This window comes from Dryas octopetala, chromosome 6, assembly GCF_963921425.1.
Source record: "Dryas octopetala chromosome 6, drDryOcto1.1, whole genome shotgun sequence".
Classification (NCBI taxonomy): Eukaryota; Viridiplantae; Streptophyta; class Magnoliopsida; order Rosales; family Rosaceae; genus Dryas; species Dryas octopetala.
The window spans coordinates 12,582,398-12,603,152 of NC_141371.1; the positions used below are offsets into that span (position 1 = coordinate 12,582,398).

The 20,755-nt window shown below is 37.9% G+C and overlaps 3 protein-coding genes across 4 annotated transcripts; 2 read left to right on the forward strand and 1 right to left on the reverse strand.

The window, feature by feature from the left end:
- Window positions 1-1,133: 1,133 nt before the first annotated feature.
- LOC147282477 (calcium-binding protein CBP-like) lies at window positions 1,134-4,076 on the forward strand. Its single transcript, XM_086248710.1, has 5 exons — window positions 1,134-1,693; window positions 2,446-2,492; window positions 2,609-2,784; window positions 2,914-2,932; window positions 3,745-4,076. The coding sequence occupies exons 1-5, from the start codon at window positions 1,201-1,203 to the stop codon at window positions 3,847-3,849; spliced, it is 840 nt and encodes a 279-aa protein (XP_086104836.1). The 5' UTR covers window positions 1,134-1,200; the 3' UTR covers window positions 3,850-4,076.
- Window positions 4,077-5,996: 1,920 nt separating this feature from the next.
- LOC147282478 (alpha carbonic anhydrase 4-like) lies at window positions 5,997-10,572 on the reverse strand. 2 transcript variants are annotated; one of them, XM_086247495.1, is made up of 7 exons: window positions 10,195-10,572; window positions 8,577-8,794; window positions 8,315-8,421; window positions 7,941-8,043; window positions 7,225-7,383; window positions 7,015-7,068; window positions 5,997-6,285 (listed from the first exon to the last, which is right to left on the reverse strand). In XM_086247495.1, exons 1-7 carry the CDS (start codon window positions 10,433-10,435, stop codon window positions 6,196-6,198), a joined length of 972 nt encoding a protein of 323 aa, XP_086103621.1. In that variant the 5' UTR covers window positions 10,436-10,572; the 3' UTR covers window positions 5,997-6,195. The 2 variants fall into 2 exon arrangements, with proteins under 2 accessions (XP_086103621.1, XP_086103622.1); XM_086247496.1 differs by lacking the exon at window positions 10,195-10,572 and adding an exon at window positions 8,990-9,050.
- A 3,468-nt stretch (window positions 10,573-14,040) lies between these two features.
- On the forward strand, window positions 14,041-17,650 carry EIF3E (eukaryotic translation initiation factor 3E). The gene is made up of 8 exons (XM_086246911.1): window positions 14,041-14,363; window positions 14,476-14,630; window positions 14,901-15,128; window positions 15,242-15,363; window positions 16,046-16,265; window positions 16,526-16,668; window positions 16,992-17,129; window positions 17,291-17,650. Exons 1-8 carry the CDS (start codon window positions 14,156-14,158, stop codon window positions 17,388-17,390), a joined length of 1,314 nt encoding a protein of 437 aa, XP_086103037.1. The 5' UTR covers window positions 14,041-14,155; the 3' UTR covers window positions 17,391-17,650.
- Window positions 17,651-20,755: the final 3,105 nt, after the last annotated feature.

The window sequence follows — 20,755 nt, forward strand, 5'->3', positions numbered from 1 at the left end:
CCCAGTTGCACCCCTTCCTTCCTTCCCAGCCCCCTTCGCCCCCACCCACCTCCCTCCCCAGTCCCACCCCCTTACCTAGCCGAGCCTCACCCAGCCTTTCCCTGTTACCCAACCCTCCCCCTCAACCAGTCGCACCCACCTCCCCCCTCCCCAGCCCCAGTCGCCCTCACCTAGCACCGCCCCAACCCCCGTCGCACCCTCCTGCCCCTCGACCCGTCGCACCCACCTTCCCCCAAACCCAGTCGCACCCACCTCTCCTCCCTAGGCCCCATCGCCCTCACCCAGTTTTCTAGCATCATGATTAGAAACTTGAGTAGTTTCCTTCTTAATGAAATTATCAATCTTCACAAAAGGTTCAGACTCTAGCATATTTTTGTTTGTACATCGCAACCCCTCAACAAAAGGATGTCTCAGCTAAGAAGATGACGAGGCCTAGGGAGGGGGAGGTGGGTGCGACTGGGTTTGGGGGGGAGGTAGAGGGGGTGGCCTGGTTTTGGGGGGGAAGGGCGGGGGAAAGGGGCGGGGAAGGTAGAAAGGGTGCGACTGGGCTTGGGGGAGGTGGGTGCGACTGGGTTCGGGGGAGGGGGGTGCGACAGGCCAGGGGGGTTGGGTTTGGGGGGGAGGGGCGGTGGCCTGGGTGGGGAAAGGGTGGGGGAGGAAGGGGAGGGAGGGTGCTAGGTGGGGGTTGGTTTTTTTTTTTTTTTTTCAATTTTATATAATTTTAATGGTTTTTTTTTTTTATATTAATTTTGGTTTAGTGGCTATTTTTAAATACTAAATTAATATTTAATGATGGGGTCCGCGTGTGCCACGTAGGCATTTAACGGTCAGACTAATGGAGGTATTCAATTGACAAAAAACATAAGTTGATGTACCATAATGAAAGTTTTTAAACCCGAGGTGCCCAACTGATAAGTGATGTATAGTTGATGTATATATATGTAATTAACTCTTTAATTAAATTACCCAAAAGGTTTGGATCTCTCCAAAAATTATAAATTTGCTATACTTTTTCAATATATTTAGACCAAAAGAAAAAACTTTTCAAAATGGTGGCAATGCTGTAATTACTTGAGTCTTCGAGGCTAAGTGTAAACCTTCAATTGCATAATTTAGATCTATATCTCATAAGCAACACACCATCAAAAAACTCGAAAGCCAACAAAACAAGTTCTCCACCCTCTCCTTCTAGAAGAAACAATGTCAGGATACCCACACCAGCCTCCCGGCTACGGCTACGGCAGCGCGCCGCAACCCGCCAAGCCCTACGCCGCGCCCGCGTCGGCTTATGGCGCGCCACCGCCGGCTTATGGCGCCCCACCGCCGGCTTATGGTGCGCCACCGCAGGGTCAACCTCAGCAACAGCAACAGCAACAACACCAGCACCAAGCGCCGCCCTACGGCGCGGCGCCCTCGGCTCCACCTCACCAGCCTCCTCACGGAGGAGGCGGCGGCGGCGCTTACCCGGCTCCTGCTTACGCGAGCCCGTTCGCGGCTCTGATGCCGTCGGTGTTCCCGCCCGGCACGGACCCGAACGTCGTGGCTTGCTTTCAACTGGCGGATCAGGACGGCAGCGGCTTCATCGACGACAAGGAGTTGCAGCGAGCGCTGTCGTCGTACAATCAGAGCTTCAGCTTTAGGACCGTCCATCTGCTTATGTACCTCTTCACCAACACCAACACCAGGAAGATCGGTAACTCTCTCTCTCTCTCTCTCTCTCTTTCTCTGTAAATTTTTGTATCATACCAAAACTGTAGCGTTTAAGCGGTGTTTTCGGAGTCAGTGATCGGACACCGCCGCATGCGGTGAAATGTCCATCATGCCCTTCATTTCTGCTCCTTGTTTGGCATCGTAATATTGTCCTTGAATGGTATTGCACGTCGAATTGGGAAATTAGTCATTGCCAGTAATCTAGAATTAGAGCTGAATCATTATCAAAACGGTAGCGTTTTACGGTTCTGGGATTTAGCAGTGTTGCTCAGAGCCTCAGAGTCAGAGTCAGCGATCGGATGCTGAGTCACGGTGGCATGCAATGAAATGTCTGTAATGCCCTTCATCTCTTGCTCTTTGGCATCACAAAATTTGTCCTAGAATGGCATTTTAGTGCACGTGTCCGCGTTCTGTACTAGTGGAGCTGCATGTGGCCTGAGATTGGGACCGTTGGAAGAAAAGAACAACAGGGCCTTAACGGATTAGATTATTAACGCCGGGGCCCACAATTTTAAGTTTATCTGGGCCCATGGGCCATTTGATCTTTCTGGCATCACGCGTTATGCATTAGTGGGACCATCTTTCGTTCTCGGAATATCTCTGTTTGTTCTTTTCTTAATTTTAAATTTTAAATTTATTACATTGGTTTGTGACTCTGTGCTGTTTAAAGTTTAGCATTCAAAAAATATCGCTGTTAATTGTTTATTGATTTTTGGGGAAAAATTGTGACAACAGGGCCTAAGGAATTCACTGCGGTGTTTTACAGTCTTCAGAGTTGGAGGGTAATATTCTTTTATTATTATTATTTTTTTGTGTTTTAAGATTTTCTGCTTGTTTTTGTTTTTGTTCTGTAGTATGTAATTGGGTGTTGTGTATTACTATTTGGTGAATCAATCAGGGAATATTCGAGAGGTTCGACAGGGACAGAAGTGGGAAAATCGATGCAAATGAGTTGAGGGATGCACTGCTGAGCCTGGGATTTGCTGTGTCACCTGTGGTTTTGGATTTGCTGGTGTCCAAATTCGATAAGACTGGAGGTCATGTGAAGGCCATTGAATATGACAATTTCATCGAGTACATTCCCTTTCCCTCCTTTCCTGATTAAATTCTTGTGAACAGTGATTTAAATAGTTATTGCAATTTGTAATTGTATTCTTTGGTTGCTTCTGAATCTCTGATAATCTTTGTTTTGGTGAATTGCAGGTGCTGCTTAACTGTTAAGGTGAGCTTACTTTTTGACTAAATCTTATTCACTGGTTTTGGGCATTCAATTTATAGCTTTAATTTGGGACATTTATACGTTTTCATTTGGCTTTAAATTTCACTACTACTTCTAAGATTGAGCGTTGTTTATCTGTTCTTTCTTTGTTTAAAGCATCAGTGCAAGTGTGTTCTGATTTGGGCTTACATTTTATGGTTGAATATTAAGAACTAAAATTTATTGTTCCAGTTAGTTCACAACCAATTTAAAATGAGAAAAACCCTTCATTTCTTTGCTTAATTTTCAACCGTGATATCCTTAAAAATATTTTTTTTTTTTTTTAGTAAATGATTTTGTTAGTATCATTGTTCATTACTAAGGGTCGTTTTGGGCATGTTTAGACATGTTAGAGTACTTTCAGATAATGAAAATTGTTGTTGGTAGTGTCATAGTAACACTTTTTAGTGTTTTTTGGAGAAACACCTGAAATGTGTTGTCGTCTCATATAGCGCTTCTAAGTGCATTTACATGAAGATCTTGGAGTTTTGATAAAAAAAAAAATGGTGTATAACAAAAGTGCTTCCTATTCTATGTGAGCAATTATAAACATGCCCTAAATCCTGTAGTTTTAAGTTTTTAATATTGATTAAAAACTTATAAAACATTTCATTCATTACCACTAGTTACCCATAAAAAGAAAGAAAACTATCATGAAGTTCGATGTTTGGGAAATTTATATTGTTTAATGGATAAAGTTGACAGGTCACAGCAGGTTAACCAATAAACTCTTGATATTTTAATGGAGATTTGTTATTGAACTCTGTGTTTTGCAGGGATTGACTGAAAAATTCAAGGAGAAGGACAAAGCGTACACCGGCACTGCAACTTTCAGTTATGACGAGTTCATGCTGACTGTCCTGCCTTTCCTTATTGCATAGGGTGTTGAAAGGTTTTATGAATTCTGGGTTTAGACTTTTGTGTAATATCTAGATCTTTTTCTGTATCCTAGTGGAGTGGTCTAGCTGTGTTTGCTCACCAGCTTTGATATAGTAATGCTTTAGAATCTGGTTTAACCATGTTTTGTGCAAATTTGCTTAAAAGTTTTTGCAGTTGATGCATATCACTTGATCAGGCACTTCCCATATAATCTAGTAATTTCACCATCTGATTCATTCACCTCATGCATCACTTCCTTCTTAAAGGTTAAGCAACGGAAAGAAAGGCTTTTTTGGCTTAGAAATGTGACGGCATTGTCATCTCAAAAATGTGTTGATTACTTTCTCATCTTTTATGTCAAGATACATAAAATATATATTGTTACGTCCATGTATATAACCTATGACTTCAATATTGTTGTTATTCCCATTTTGGACTGTTGTTATGCCCATGGTGACTAATAGAGCAATAAACAAAAGTATGTTAGGACTTGGAGCTTAGAAATGCATAAATGAGAAGAATGTGAATTTTAATTTAAGGTCATTGTTTCAAAGTGGGATATGCAGTTTTTGTACTAATGTGCCAAGATTAGGATCAACTTGGCAATAAGGACTAAGGAGAGTCAAAAGGTCATTTGCAACTTGGTTTACTTGCTATTGCAAGTATTATATACGAACTCATAAGTAGAACTTGCACTTGAAAATGGTTGGTTTTACTTGCTCTTGTATTATATAGAAACTCATAAGTAAAACTTGCACTTAATTGCAAACCGCCTGCAAGGGAAGGGTACTGAGTTTATATATTAGTTCAATATGTTCTATTTTTTGAATGTGGGGTGTTGAGATGCTAGCACATCCCACTCTTTTGACACTGGCCCCGGTAGTCATTTCCTTCTTTTGAGGCCGCTTTCACTCACCTACCAGTATTTAGTGACCTCAACATTATTCTCATACATATTATCAATGTCATTAGGTCGCCCATTTTGTAAACTCTGGCTCAGTTGCGTGGTGAAATTTACTTTGATACCAATTTATAAGAACACATAGGTAGAATTTACCCTTCAAAACCGACTTGCAAAGGAAGGGTCCACAAGGGCTCATATACCAACTCAAGATGTCCTATTTTTCTAATATGAGATATTGGGATTCTAACAATATATGTTAAAAGAAGAAAGAGTCAAAAGTTTGGCAATTTCTTGTACAGGAAATTGAATGACCTCATGTGACTGACAATAGGGAATGCTAGAGCGGTGTGTCAATAAACAGGTGGAAGTGCTACCTCTAATTTTGGAGGCAATTTGCATTCAACCGAATAACTGCTAAGTTTGGCGGCAATTTTCCCAAAGGGGCTCTTATTTAAACCCCTAGCTATTTGCTTAAGCTTCTTATTATTTTTTTTTTTGGTTTGGGAAATTATCTTTTTTTTTTTTTTTTTTTATTCAGGGAGGGGAAATTCGAACTTGGGTGCATAGAGGCAAATTCTACGGCCTTTCTAACTAGACTATTTACCAACTGTGGAAAATTATCTTTTTGTCCTTTTTAACACTCACATGTGCCAACAATGGGAGTCTCTACAAACGGAGTCGTCCATGGTACATTGATAACTGCATGTGCCGAAAAGAAAATGGAATAAAATAATGACACAAAACACATCTTAATTGTGGCTAACAGTCATCTACCACATTATTAAAAGTGATGTTCATCTTAATCTTGGTTGCATAGTAGTGTTAATAGCATCAGTTACGATTTATCAACTATTTCTAGATACCCATTTTAGTTAGTAGTAAGATGCTTGTGTCTCAAGGTACCTTCTCCAAGATGGATGAAAGCACAACTTGTAGGCTCAAAGCTCCACCTGCAAATTCCAAAAAGTTACAGCCAATAGGGATGATGGGTGAGCTACTCAGCTATCAACCTGTTGATTCCATCTCTATGGTTATCTTCATTAATAAGAGGAGAACACATAACAAGTGGGAAGAGTTTTGGAGAGGGAGATAATTAAGAAACTTGAATGATAGAAAGAGAGTGCTTGAGAGGACCAGAAGAAAAGTCGAATGAGAGAAGGGTGATGGAGACATACAAACAAGTAGAGAGAGTAATCTTACAATGTGCATTTATGTTCCCAATAAAACAACACAAGGCAATTTTTTTCTTTCTAATGTCAAATGCATTTATAAGGGTCATATGAAGATTGAAATTGTGGGCAAGTAATATATAATGCTTTATATCTCGAGAAAGGGAACCAATGAAATATATAGGATATATTCCAACATGTGGATCTAAATTCCACTTCCCTGTGTTGGTAAACAAAAGCAAAAGGACTTCCCTCTTTAAGTTACATATATAGACCTAACCAGAACCTTCAGTCTCCTTTGGAGTGTATAACAGCACTGCTCTTCCATCCAATTGCTGAGTTGGCCTTGCATTTGCCTCAAATCCCTGAAAAGGACAAACAAAAATCAGATTTCAACTGCGGGGGTTTGCATTTAATATCCTCTCAAAAGCAATGAAATCAAGACAGCTGTAACAAAAAAAATGTGCAGACAATATATGTTGTCTTTGCATCACCAATGCCTTCATGGAATGACCATCCCTTAAATAAAAAATTATCATTTTCCATCAGATTTTAATATACCCTTGCCATATCAGCATATCGGTCAGACAATAGACATTCATCAAATCAAATTGGACTTATTCGGGAAATTATCGTAAACAATCCAAGGGAAAAATAGACATGGCAAAGGAGAGAAGACAAGGTCAAAAGCATCAAGTTTGTCTTCATTAGATATGAAGATGACATGATTTTGTTGCAATCTTCCGAATGACAAGCAAGTCACAAGGCTGTGGATCAATAACTAGTCCCACATCTGATAAGTGATCGTTTCTATATTGAAAATCTTTAGTGGGATATTGGGTTAAAACCACACTTAAGTACCAAAAGGTGGTAATAATTTGGGAATGACAATATCGTGTAAGGTGAATCAGCCAACAAGTGGTATCTGAGCCAATGTTTCAACTGAGTTGGCTCTAAATTTAGGGAGTTACTACTCTGAAAATGTATGCTATGATGCTATGATGCTATGACAAATATGTGCTTGGTGAGATATCCTTGAAGTTGCACCAAAATACTTGGACATAAGTCAGTTATCCCAATTCAAAGGTGCTTACATCATGAACAGTATTCCTTAGTGCATGTACTTGCTCCCTTGAAACTGTCCTCACCTATAAAAGACAGGTAATATGTTGGTCAGTACATCTCTGGTGTACATAAAAACTAAGAGATTGATTTACCCAAAAAAAAAAAAAAAAAACAGAGAAAGGTAGAAGAACCAATATGGTTGCATAATGGTTAAGGAGATCAGCTCTTTAGTGAAAGACCTTTTTGATTATTGTCCAAACTACACCCTCAGTGCACGGAGGAACTGTAAGAGAACCGATATATCTGTAATACTTTCTGCTTCCAAACTTAATATCTCCTGGATTAACAATCCCTATATCAACCTCTTCACTTCCAACTGATTTTATGTGGTGGAACAGCTGCCAGAAGGAATTTGCAAAGGAAAATAAAATAAAGTAAATAAACAAGGAAACAATCTAGCTGGCAGGATATATATGACCACACAATTTGAAACACAATGGTTGAGCCATAATGTCAAAAGAATAGCTCTTTGTTTTGCATTTCAAGTGAAAAATGGAAATTTTCATAAATACTTTGTAATTGTCAAATCATTTTTAACCAATTGTGCAGCAAAGAAATAGAGGCTCTTTTTTATCACAATGGCTCCTATTTGAATTTAAGAGACAAGGCTAAGAGTCCTTTTAAACTCATTATATATCACCATAAACATCAGTTAAGATACAGCATGGGACCACTAAATTTTGAGATTGGTTTTTTGGTGTTGTAAGTCATAAAAAGGGCTTTCTGCATCATTGCATTGAGTTTACATTCATTACCATGATTAATTTCTTATTTCTGTGTGAAGATCATGCATGCATGTGCATAGATACATACATATAACAGGCATGTGCATGAACTTGCATAGCTAGGGCATGCACATTCAAATTTATGAATGTTTGGTGTCGAACAGAAATACCTTTGAAAGGAAGGGATCAGGTCGACCATATTTATATACAATACCAATAACAGCAATCTGTCCACCAGAGTTTAAATGAATAATGTGAAGCTCCAAATCATATCTGCAAAGAAGATTAGATTAAAGAGACATGGACAGCCATTAGAAGGGGTTTTATGGAAACAAAAGCAATTGTCAAGTGGGTAGTAACTATATGAATTAGAATGGTAGTTGTATCATAAAAAATGCTACAGTACAACTACCATATATTTATATGATATGATTATCAATTGCACATCATGCGACCAATCAAGGTGGTCCCCCACCATTATTCTTTGTACCAAATATGTGATCTTCACAAAAAAGAAAGCAAAAAGATAGAGAAAAAGAAAAACCTTGATCCATTAAACGTGTGTTCTGAGGGTGAATGCCAATGACATTGTAGCAGTCTATAGTCAGTCCCATTTATGTTAATTTTTCCTGCATCTCCTTTCCACCTCACCTGGTATTTTCATTTTGAAAACAAGTAAAAACTGTCAACTATTGATTCAATTAATTGGATTGAAGTTCTGTTCATTAGACTTATTTTGGTTACAATGAGAATCAAGACGGTCACTATGAAAGAAATAGAAGAGTATACACTTAGCCATAGCTCACCGTAATGTCATGTCCTCTGTTCTTCACAGTAGCAGGCGCTGGTTGGTAGTCCTTTTTCAATTTCCCCAAATTTGGGAAGACCTGCACCCTTTTGTCAAGAAGATCAATAGGAGACTGCATTGCTCCATTGTCACAAACTTTCCAATGTGGGTCAATCTGGCCCCATTTCTTTGGTCCTTTACCAGTTCCCTCAATATAAGTAAAAGGAGTTTCATCACCTGTGCATAGAAAATATGTTAGTTCTATCAGAAGGTAGGTCTATGCTCAAAGGCAAGAATTAAGATAATTTTGCTCATATATATATCGTGATCTACCACTGCCCTACTGTGTTAAAAACATAAAAATATTCCATTTTAACGGGACCCATATTTACAGTTCCTTTGTGTGTGCATGTGTGAGAGAGAGAGAGAGACCGAGAGAGCATCTGTTTTTTGGTCTGAGCATCTTTTCTTTCTCAGACATAAAGAAAAGATTTGCTGTTTTTAACACTAAAAAAAAGGTTTGAAATCATAACCTGTTAAGAAATGAAAAGTTAGAAGGAAACTATTCACCAAAAAAGTTGAAAAGAAATTGAGATTGATTCAACCTATTACAGTAAAAGGAAGAGAATCCAATACTTTCTTTACTGCCAAGCATACAAATTAAAAAAGAACTAACATAGTCCAGAAATGAGACATGAAATATGGTGCATTCACGTGACAATGCTACCTAAATTCTTTTGCATAAAAATCGACGTGCTTCATTTGTCAAGAAAGTTAAAAGTGGGGCATGGGTGGCCAAGTTTGAACCACTCAGATCTGCACTACATACATAACTTTAACATTTGTGCACATCAAAAAGGCATTGACTTGATAAGCAATCAAGACTATCAACAAGAAAAAGATAAGTACTCTAGGTCTTCCCTTCATAATTATTTTCATTAATGTGTAATAATCAATAACAATTAACAAATAACTATTTTTCATTAATACCACAAGTGGGTGTTTTTCATCAATATGGTCAAATTAATTAGTGCAAGAAATTACCAAAATGAGTTTTTGGTTCTCATTATCTGATTCACCCATACAATTTCAATAAAAAATAACTTCATCTATATATATATATATATATTGTTTTTAACTGATGAATCAATATAAGATTTAATTATATTGTTTAAAATAGTGTTTATATGTCATAATATCTATAATACTGTTATAAAGACTTCAATTTCAGAGTGTTTGGCTTGATTTCTGACTTAAGGTTTCTTATGATTCAATTATTAAACACAAAACAAAAGTTTTACAGGAAAATGGAGCTGCCATTTCAATTTTCAACAGCATGAGAGAGAGAGAGAGAGAGAGAGAGAGAGCTGCAATGGGTTTTACATAATTCATATTGCATTTCCCAAAATATAATCACACAAACATGGTAGACAAGGGATCAACAACAGTGGACAAAATAAGAAAACAAAACCCGGTAGAAAGGGTAAAATTAGCAAATGCCCTGAAATATCATTGCCACACCCACACACACCTTGAAGCAAAGTGAAATGGAACAAACATCATACATATGATCTTCACAATAACAATGTATATATAAGAAAGAAAACAAAGCTGGAAGCGAGAAAGAGCTCACTTACCAACTTCCTCAGAGTCTTCATGTGCTGCTCTGCAAATGGTGAAAAGGGACTGATGGGATGTGAAAATTATGAGAGAAGCCAAAAAGAGAAAGAACAAGTTGGAGTTGGAGTAGTGGCGCATAGTGCTCTTTCTCACACTTTGGCTTTTGGGGTCTTTGGGTTGGTGATGGAGTTTGAAATAGGCATGCCAGAAGGAGTAGGAAGCGTTATTATATACAGAGTGAATTGGGAGACAAAGCATACAGACTGAGAGAGAGTAAATTATAAGCGGCTTTTCCTTAACCCACACGCGCTGTTGTGGGGCGCGTGCATGATACGCTTGCCTGTAACGGTTACTCGAGCTCAGCTCACTCTCTCGCCTCCCACCTATCAGATTGAGAGTCCATGCCTTTGGACTTCCTGTAGTTGGACTGGTTTAGTGAAAAGGATTTGTTTTCGTTTCAATTTCCCATCAAGTTCTTTGAGAAATATCTCTCTGTTAACATCAGAAACTAGAGAGCTATAAGGATTTCATTGAAACTTTAAGACAAATTTTAACAAATATAATGCTATTTCAATTTCAAGTGGTATATGTAGTACTGGTGATTGCAAATTTCTAGGCAATGAAAACCATGTGGCCTTCGACCTATAATAAAATAGTGAATGGAAAATTGTTGGGATATATGATATATCTACTGTGACTTTGTGAGAGACACATGACCCTAAAGTTTAGGACTTGTTTGAATATTCTTTTTGTTTTATTTTTAATTAAAAAATAATAAGAACAATAATCCAACTCTTATTACAAATGTTATGTTAAAGTGTTAATATAAACATAATTTTTCAAACTATTACAGAGTTCTCGACTCGCTCTCTCCTGATTTTTTTTTTTTTATTGTGCACGAAGAGTTTTTTGCTTAGTTGAACTTTGCACAGCGCAATGGTTTTTTGCATTGCATGCGTGATAGTTGTTAGTGGTGCTCCTTCAATATCCAATTTAATCTTCACCATAGCTTATTTTTTTGCACATGCTTCCCGCACTAAGAGTGTGGTGCTAAATTATATCTTTTCAATTTATGGGTTGACATCATGGAAATGTATTAATTTAGAGAAATCTGCCATAATTTTTAGGCCAAATCAGCCTCCTAATAAAGAAGCACAGATATGTGACATCTTAGGATTGCATGTGGTGCCTTTTCATGGAAGGTATATGGCCCTATCTACAGTGGTGGGGCGGTAAAAAACAGATCTTTAGTCGCTTGAAGGAGAGGTTGCAGACTACTCTTTATGGGTGGAACCGTGGAAGGGGAATCTTCTTTCTATTTGGGTAAAGAAGTTCTCATCAAATTTGTGGCTCATTTATTCTTACTTATTACATGAGATGTTTCCGTCTTTTGATTGGGTTATGCAAGGAAATCTAATATTTGATTAGCTGATTTTGGTGGGCTCTTGTGGGCAAGGAGTGAGGAATTCACTAGGTTTATTGGGATTATATGGCTTATGATAAAGTAAACCCAATCGAGCCCATTATATGGCATATTCACTAGGTTTCAATGATCTAGACCGAACATCATAGGCTCATAGCTATACGAAACCCTTTATAAGAGCCAACAATTGGATGAAGGGTTGGGCTTTACGGAGATTGGGGCATATAAAGGGTTGATTCTTACATATAAAGGTTTTCGTATGGCTTATAATGTTCGGTCTTATAGATATTGGTGGAGAGTGATGCCTATAAGGTGATTATGGAGATTATTAGTAGGGAGAAAATGATTTAGCAAGGAGGGCAAGCTAGTGGAGTAGGCAAAATGACTTTTGGGACTATTTAATGATATTTTAGTTTGCTATGAACCTCGATGTTGTATTAAGGTTGCTCATGAGCTCATTATGCATTAGATTGTGGCTTATTTTTAATTTGGATGGAGAATGGGCTTGATTGGGTTTACCTTATCCTCAAATCCGTTGACAACACAAAACTAAAATTGCAAACTGAAACTGTGTCTGAAAACTGAAATTGGGTCAAAAAAATGAAACTGGGACTGCAAACATATTTTTATTACGCTTTGGACAAATATAAGTTTTATATACCAAAGAATAAGAGAATTTGAGAGAAGAAAATTCAAAATGAACAAAAAAAAAAAAAAAAACGAATTGAAACTAAACTAAATAAGCTAAGTGACCTAAATGTTACAAATATTACCTTATTATTACATTTTAACAATAGATGTACTAGAGGTTAAGTAGGATATTTGTCATGCATCCTAACTAATTTATTCAAAAAGAAAAGAAGGGTTAATTACAAATACCACATCAAATTATGCCTTGTTTGACACTTTACCCCCCAAAGCAAATTTTTTGATATTTTATCCCAAAACTTGATTTTGTTAAAGATTTTACCCCAAAACCACTAAAAATATCAATTTCTCCATCAGTTTTGCACATGCGGTGACACATTGGTACCACATGAACGTCTACCTGGGAGTATCTTTGTGTTAATCATCAATTCAAGTTGAAAATAAGAAGACAAAAGGCCTATATGCAGAAGGTTATGTGGTGCCAATGTGGCGCCACATATGCAAAATTGACAAAGAATTTGATTTTTAAAGGTTTGGAAGTAAAGTGTTTAACGTGATTAAATTTTAGGGATAAATGTCAAAAATTTTAGTTTGGAGGGCAAAAATGGCATTGTTTGGGAGTAATACGAACCACACCATCCGTCTATCGCCGATACTGGCAGGTTGAGTGCTAGCCTCCCTTTTTCTCTCCTCTCTTCTTCCTTCTTTCTCCTCTCTCTTTCTCTCTCTCCTCTATCTCTTTCCCTCTCTTTCTCTCTCTCTTTCTCTCTTTATCTCTCTCTCCATTTTTCTTTCTTCTCTGTCCCATCTCTTTCCGATCTATTGTAGAGGTCGGCGACCTTGCCGGCCTCCAGATCAATGATGTTCAGCACCAGCACCAACAACACACATTGAAACCGCAACTGGATTCTCTGAGTGGCAGTCCGTACGGTAACAGATCGTTGAGGCCCTGCGACAATAGCGGAGGCTTCAACATCAACTCTTCTTTAGCGGCATCGGCCATGAATAAGCTGGGGCAGCCCAGAAAGTACTCACCTGACGACAACATTACCTTTAGGATTGGTGCCCACGCGCAGTCCTGTATTTGCTCTGCCGGCGGCCGGGCACCACGGGGAGTCAAGCGGTGGCACCATGTCCTTTGAACTGGTGGCCTGAACCATCAACGACTTTGCCAATGACGGGGTGGCTGATGGTGGGGTCAGGGTGAGGATAGAGAGGGACAAAAGAGAGAGAGAAAAGGAGAGAGAAAAAAGACCAAAGAGAGAAATGAAGAGAGAAATGAGAGGGAAAGAAAGATAAGAAAGAGGAAGGAGACAGATCGGGAATGAGAAAGAATGGGAGGCCGTCGGTTTGAACTGCCGGCGATGGTGAGATAGGGGTCGGTCTGGACTTGGAGATGGTGATGGGTGGTTTGGGGTGTGTAATAAGGGTATTATGGTCATTTGGGTTAGGAGTTAGAATTGTAATTTAATAAATAAGGGAAATGAGTGTGTAATGAGAGAAAATGAGTGTGCAAATAGCAGCACGATAAAGTGAACAAATTATTTGACCTTATTTTTTTTAATTCGATCCATTTTTAATTCGATCCATTTTTAATTGAGCGTGCTCTTTGTGACCGACTGACTCATGAAACCTTTGTTGTACATGGTTCCACTCATTTGACCTTATTTATCATTGACAATTATAAAAGAAAAACAAATAGTATTTGGGGGTATGAGTGATATTTCTCAAACATGAAGGGCTAGTGCAGAAATATGATAAAAAAATCGGATAGCTAAACGCCTAAACCTAGAAGGAGCAAAAAAGGCCCTCTCTTCACTCGCAGTTCCAAAACCCTCACACTTCTTTTTTCTCTCTTCTCTCCGCTGCTGTTTCCCATAAAATCGAGGAGGAGGGGCTGAGTGGCTATGGCGGAATACGACCTAACCCCGCGCATCTCGCCGAACCTGGACAGGCACCTGGTGTTCCCTCTGCTGGAGTTCCTGCAGGAGCGGCAGCTCTACCCAGATGAGCAGATCCTCAAGTCCAAGATCGAGCTGCTCAACAAGACCAACATGGTCGACTACGCCATGGACATCCACAAGAGCCTCTATCACACCGAAGATGTCCCCCAAGGTAACCCTTTTGTATATATTCATTTGGGTGTGTTTGTTTTTGTTTGTGTGTGCACATTATGTGTTTGATCAATTGTGTGTGTGTGTGTGTGTGTGTGTGTGTATTTGGTTAGATATGGTGGAGAGGAGGCAAGAGGTGGTGGCTCGCCTCAAGTCTTTGGAGGAGTCGGCGGCGCCGCTTGTGGGTTTCTTGCAGAACGCCGCTGCCGTTTCGGAGTTGAGGGCTGACAAGCAGTACAATCTCCAGATGCTCAATGACCGTTACCAGGTTGCCTCAGTTCTTATGTATTTTCAAATTTCTGGAGAAGGAACATAATAATTTGAAAGAATAATGGGCTATGCAGTAAAATATTGCAAGTATTTATAAAGGGTTCTCTTTTTCATGATGATGGTAATAGAGTTGCTGCATATTGTATTCAGTAGTTCTGTTTCACAGTTGAGCATTACTTTTATTGAACAAAGATATTTGATTTTTTTTTTTGTTGGGTTTTGTTTTGGTATAAGTTTAACTCATATCATGATTTTCTTAATATCTCAGATTGGTCCCCAGCAGATAGAGGCATTATATCAGTATGCAAAATTTCAGTTTGAATGTGGTAACTACTCTGGTGCTGCTGATTATCTCTATCAGTACAGGGCTTTATGCACAAACAGTGACAGGAGTCTGAGCGCGTTGTGGGGAAAGCTGGCAGCTGAGATATTGATGCAAAACTGGGATATTGCTCTTGAAGAGCTTAACCGCTTGAAAGAAATTATTGATTCAAAGGTTTTTAATTTTTTTTTTCACACTCTCCCTCTTAAGCACACGCACATGCGTTTAATAAAGCGTGCATGTTGTTTCAATGACTTCCAGTATCAATGTGGTGATTTTTGGTGCAGAGTTTTAGTTCGCCTATGAATCAGGTGCAAAGTAGAATATGGTTGATGCATTGGAGTCTCTTCATATTTTTCAACCACGACAATGGAAGAACACAAATCATTGATCTGTTTAATCAGGACAAGTATGTCATCTGCACTTATCAATTTGACTTTTTGGATTTTACTGTACATTCACATCTTGCTTTATTTGTTGCTGAACAACCTACACCTGTATCACTTTTCTTATCACTCTCCGCCCCTGAAAATTTTTATGATTTTTGAACAATCTTGGTTGCTAATTGATGTATTTATCATCTTCATTATTTTATTGACACTGGTTGTTTTTGTTTCTGCTCTTGGCATTGTAATGTTTATCTGTAAATGTGACAACCAGTGCTTTCACTCATATAAATGCAAAATCAATGTTGATAATCTCTTGCCTCTACTGAATGTGTAGTGTCTGTTCCAAAACAAGATTCCTTATATTATGTGTTTTTCACATTTTAGGGAAAAAGAAGCTTATCCTAATCCTATTAGGGTGGCATTTTCCGGAATGTGAGTTAGTATGCTTAATAAATAGTTTGGGTGGAGTGTATTTTTGCAGATAAGATGCCATCAACCTAATTATTCGATCCTAGTATTAGACAGTATGCCAATAGCCAAAAACATGACTGGTGTTCATATATTTTGCTTAGACATCATCCGATGCCATGACTAATGTAACTGTTGCTAATATTTTCAGAGTTTTAAGCTAAATAAAATATGTTCCCCCCTTATTGACATTTTGTACTTTATCTCCTGATGGAAATGTTTGATATTTTCCAGATATCTGAATGCCATTCAAACCAATGCTCCCCATCTTGTGCGTTACTTAGCCACTGCATTCATTGTCAATAAGAGAAGGAGACCTCAATTCAAGGATTTTATAAAGGTTATTCAGCAGGAGCAACATTCCTATAAAGATCCCATCACAGAGTTTTTGACCTGCGTATATGTTAATTATGACTTCGATGGTGCACAAAAGAAGATGAGGGAGTGTGAAGAAGTAAGTACCTGAACCCAAAGCAGCTTGCTTGTTAATACATGTGATAACATTGAAGTTAAATGATCACACTATCTATGGTATGGTGTTTATGTTGGAGTTCTGTCACATGTTTCAAATGCCACATTTCCCCCCTTATGTAACTTGAAATGAGTGTTGCATTGTAAATTTGACTTCTGCTGTATCTCGATTACTGCTTGAAAACAGTTGATTGTATATCTTTTTGGTTTAGGTGCTTGATTGTACTTGATGTGACAATGTAGGTGATATTGAATGATCCCTTCCTTGGAAAACGAGTTGAAGATGGCAATTTCTCTACTGTACCATTGAGGGATGAGTTCCTTGAAAATGCTCGTCTATTTATCTTTGAGACCTACTGCCGGATACATCAGCGTATTGACATTGGGTAAGTAATAGGCATTATTTCCTTTTTAAATCTCTTGGGTGCAATTTGACTGGTCTCAACATAGAGTAATGTGTTGACCGAAAAAAAAAAAGTTGGAGTAATGTGGGGTTGGGATTTGTGCTAGGTTCCAAATTTTCAGGCATAAAATATCTAATATTTTGTTGTGCATGATTTTTGTGTTCATATATCAATTGTAGGAATGATAAACTGTTGTGTAACATTGCCGTAAAACTCAGAAACATAATTTTCTGTATTTTAGAAAAAAAGTACTTTCTTCTTTCTTTTCCATAATACTAAACCTAATTTGAGTTGCTGTTTGGCAGAGTCCTTGCTGAAAAGTTGAACTTGAATTATGAGGAGGCTGAGAGATGGATTGTGAATCTTATTCGGAGCTCAAAGCTTGATGCCAAGATTGACTCACAGTCAGGAACTGTTATCATGGAACCTAACCATCCGAATGTGTAAGTTCGTGATATGGATTGCCAAATTGATAAAAGCTATGCCTGCTTGTTTTTTCGTTTTTTTAACTCACTTTTGTCTTTGTGCTTTCACACTGTTTCTGAGTTTCATTTTATTGTTTCTTTTCTCGACCTTTTTAATATATTACTTCACTGGTTTCCAGGTATGAGCAACTGATAGACCACACTAAGGCATTATCTGGACGTACTTACAAGTTAGTTGGTCAACTTCTGGAACATGCCCAGTCACAGACAGCTCGATAAGTTTGGTGGCGTATCTTTGCTGAATTTATATTCATTGTCATCTTCCAGATATCCAGAATTTGATTTGAATTAAGAGCAATTTAGTTGACTTGTAACTGAAGTCTGAATCTAGAAAATTTCAATTTTTTGCAAAGAGTTCACAAGTTTTGCTCAGGAACATGTTGAGATTTGTTGGATCAAAATGTAATGTACTTTTGACGCATTTTTCTTTGGTCTGTACTTTCGGAGCTAATGACTTTGGAAAGTTCTATTTGATTTTAGTTACAATTTTCATCTTTTGGATGCAACTATAAATAGCAAATATATTGGTTGTCACTCGTTTAGGTTTCGGTTGGGACTGCTGGATATAAAATGGTGACTGGTGTGGAGTTGGATAAAAAAGGTATCATAAAGGGAAATTGTACTTCTTATGGGCCTGAACCATGGTGCTCTATCCCGGTCAGGCATGATACCATAAAACTTTTAGCAAGTTTTATATTGTATATATAACATATTTTCAGATTTCAAGTTATTTATAATGGGAAATTGGACTAAATGACCTACTTTTTTGAACAAATTGTTTTTATAACCTCTTATTTTTCAAAGTTACTTCCATGACCTTTTTTAAAAGTGCAAAGTCTAAACTACCCTCTTCATTTTTCACTCTCGGCCTCTTTCTTCCCTCCCACATTCTCTCCTCACATTCCACATTTCAATCCAATCCAAAGTTGCCCAAACAAAATCATCATCAATCTTCCCAATGATTGTGAACTTTGAATATACAGAAACGAAGCCGAGACCAAAAAAACACACGCAGAAAATAAAAAAACACATGATGAGAAGTTGTTCTCATATGTAAGAACAAAAAAAAAAAAAACACATCCCATATACCGAGATTAGAGAGAGCTTAAGAGAGAGAGAGAGGATGGAGGAAATGTGTCGATCTGTGAAAAGTTGCTAATGATCTCTTACAATAGAAGAGATTGCTGCTTGATCCAAAAATTGAAGGTAGCCGAAAAGCCCACAAAATCGTTGTGAGAGAGCACATGGACCAGAAAAGAAAGATATATAGACACAGTGAGAGGGATGACAGAGACGTGTTGAAGAAAGCATACTCACACTCGTAGAACAGCACAGCACCACACACAAATCAAAAGGCTAAAGAACTAAAAAAATAAGAAATTTAGAGAGTGAGAACTGAGAAGAAGAAAGAACAAATTTTTATGGGCTAAGTTTGAAGTTTTATTTTGGTTAATGCATATTGATGAAAATCGAAAGAACACTCTTTGAAACCCGTATCTTGAAACTTTAGATTTTTGAACCTTGAATTTTGATGGTAGACATGGACAATTTGTGGATTGTCGACTTGATATTATGAGTTGACATTATGACCATGTTGACCATGTTGATATTATGACTTCACCCAATTAATGTCACCCAAAAAATCTTTCATATACACTAGTATGATAGTTAAAAACATAGTCTGAACCTATTAAAAACATGCATCTCGAGATTCAAGTATCTTTGGGTGCTAGATCTGCGTGATTCGATTCTTGAGGTTCTGCCAAGTTCCATTGGCAATTTGAGTCACTTGAGACACCTCGATCTGTCTGGTAATCATAGGATAGAAAAGCTTCCTGATTCCATTTGTAAGTTGCTCAATTTGAAGGCGTTAATAGTTGCAGGGTGTGTGGAATTGAAGGAGTTACCCAGAGACATAGGGAACCTGATACTGTTGGTGTTAACTACACAGCAGATGTATTTTCCAGAAGGAATTAGACACCTCACCATAGGAAGATTTTGAAGCACATCTGAAACAGGCACTGCAACAAAAACCCCCCTTACATATCAGTGAATAACTGATGTCTTTTCATGTTTTCGGGCGATGTCTAGGCAAACGATATCAAATGTACCTACTTAAGATATCGGTTTAAACCAAGGAATAAAATTTCGGATTTCGAGGAAATTTCGATGGAAATTTCGATGGAAATTTCGACGGAAATTTCGAAGATTTTTAAATTTCGACAAAAATTAGATGGAAATGACGGAAATTGCTATCAAAATACGGAAATTTTGAATGAAACTTTACCATATGTTTATTTAACATATTATCTACTACATTGATAAAAAACATTGAAGAAACCAAATTATATAGTAGGTTTCATGTGATATAAGATGAATATAATGCGCGCTGGAGACAAATACTGTTAAAAAAATAGCTTACTAATTAATAATTATATAAATTTAATTTAACAAACACCTCAGAGCTTGTGTAATTTATTTTTCAATTTTTCATAAATGAAAAGAACTTTTCAAAGCTTTGGATTGTTGTTGTTTGTGCTTGTTTGAAGTTGTTCGATTATTACTTTCATTGGAAATTTCAAGGACGAAATTCTTTGAAGGGGGATAGATTGTGAAACCCCTTTGAAGAGGGGTGGATTGTGAGACCCCGTATTTTTCCAAGTTTTATTTTGAAAAATATTTTAAAAATTTATTTGAGAAATAAAATATTTTAGGTTAATTTTATAATTTTTATTTTAAATTAGTTTGATCCGTTCTTTGACTTTTTGAACTATTGTGCTTTTGACTTCGACCTGTGGTTTGTTGGAAAGGTCTCGAACACATGAATATGTGAGCGTAAACTGTGCATCAATCGGAGTTACGATTTAAAAGATATGAATATTTGAAATAATGGACATTTTTGTAAATTTATAAACATAAATTTTAAAAATCTAAAATCAAATTTTGTATGTTAAATTGTTAATTCTCTCTCCACAGTCCACACTTCCACAATATCAATTCACGCAGCCCAATACCACTACCCAATACTGATGGCCTTATCTCTTTGACTTTTTCTTTCTTTTATTTTCTTTCTCCTTCAGTGCACTGTGCACGCAATTGCTGAACAAGCCACGCCCACTCTTTCTTCCTCTGGGCGCAGTCAGTCCCTCAGTGGTCGCCCACTCGCACCCATCAGTCATCGGTCATCAAGTCCTTCTTCTTTCTTTGTTTTTTTGTTTCTTGTTTTTTCTTCTTCCTTTCTCTTTCGGTCTTTCCTTCCTGTTCCTTACCTTTTCCTTCCCGTGGCAGAGACCCTTCTTCCCTCTCATTTTTCTCTCCCAAGTACCAGCCCGCGCATAAATCTCTTCCTCCTTCTCCTCTCCCTCTCTTCCTCTTCTCCTCTCCGATTTCTTCCTCCTTTCCTCCCCGATTTCTTCTCCCCTCTTAGGCCGCCGAGATCTAGCCGGGATCTCCCTCTCTTGGGCCGCTGAGATCTGGCCGGAGTTGGCTGGGATCTCCCTCTCTTGCAAAGAGTGAAGACAGAGAAGGAATTGTTGGAGAAGACGAAGCTTTTCGAAATTTCGGTATATTTCGGAAAATTTCGG

Excerpts from the sequence above, each read along its gene's own strand:
- LOC147282477 (XM_086248710.1), top strand. The coding sequence starts at position 1,201 with ATGTCAGGATACCCACACCAGCCTCCCGGCTACGGCTACGGCAGCGCG. Across the intron at positions 1,694-2,445 it reads CACCAACACCAGGAAGATCG|GGCCTAAGGAATTCACTGCG; the intron begins GTAACTCTCTCT and ends TTGTGACAACAG. Across the intron at positions 2,493-2,608 it reads ACAGTCTTCAGAGTTGGAGG|GGAATATTCGAGAGGTTCGA; the intron begins GTAATATTCTTT and ends TGAATCAATCAG.
- LOC147282478 (XM_086247495.1), bottom strand. The coding sequence starts at position 10,435 with ATGCTTTGTCTCCCAATTCACTCTGTATATAATAACGCTTCCTACTCC. Across the intron at positions 8,422-8,576 it reads ACAGAGGACATGACATTACG|GTGAGGTGGAAAGGAGATGC; the intron begins GTGAGCTATGGC and ends TGAAAATACCAG. Across the intron at positions 6,286-7,014 it reads TAAGGAATACTGTTCATGAT|GGATTTGAGGCAAATGCAAG; the intron begins GTAAGCACCTTT and ends TGTCCTTTTCAG.
- EIF3E (XM_086246911.1), top strand. The coding sequence starts at position 14,156 with ATGGCGGAATACGACCTAACCCCGCGCATCTCGCCGAACCTGGACAGG. Across the intron at positions 16,266-16,525 it reads AGATGAGGGAGTGTGAAGAA|GTGATATTGAATGATCCCTT; the intron begins GTAAGTACCTGA and ends GTGACAATGTAG. Across the intron at positions 17,130-17,290 it reads GAACCTAACCATCCGAATGT|GTATGAGCAACTGATAGACC; the intron begins GTAAGTTCGTGA and ends ACTGGTTTCCAG.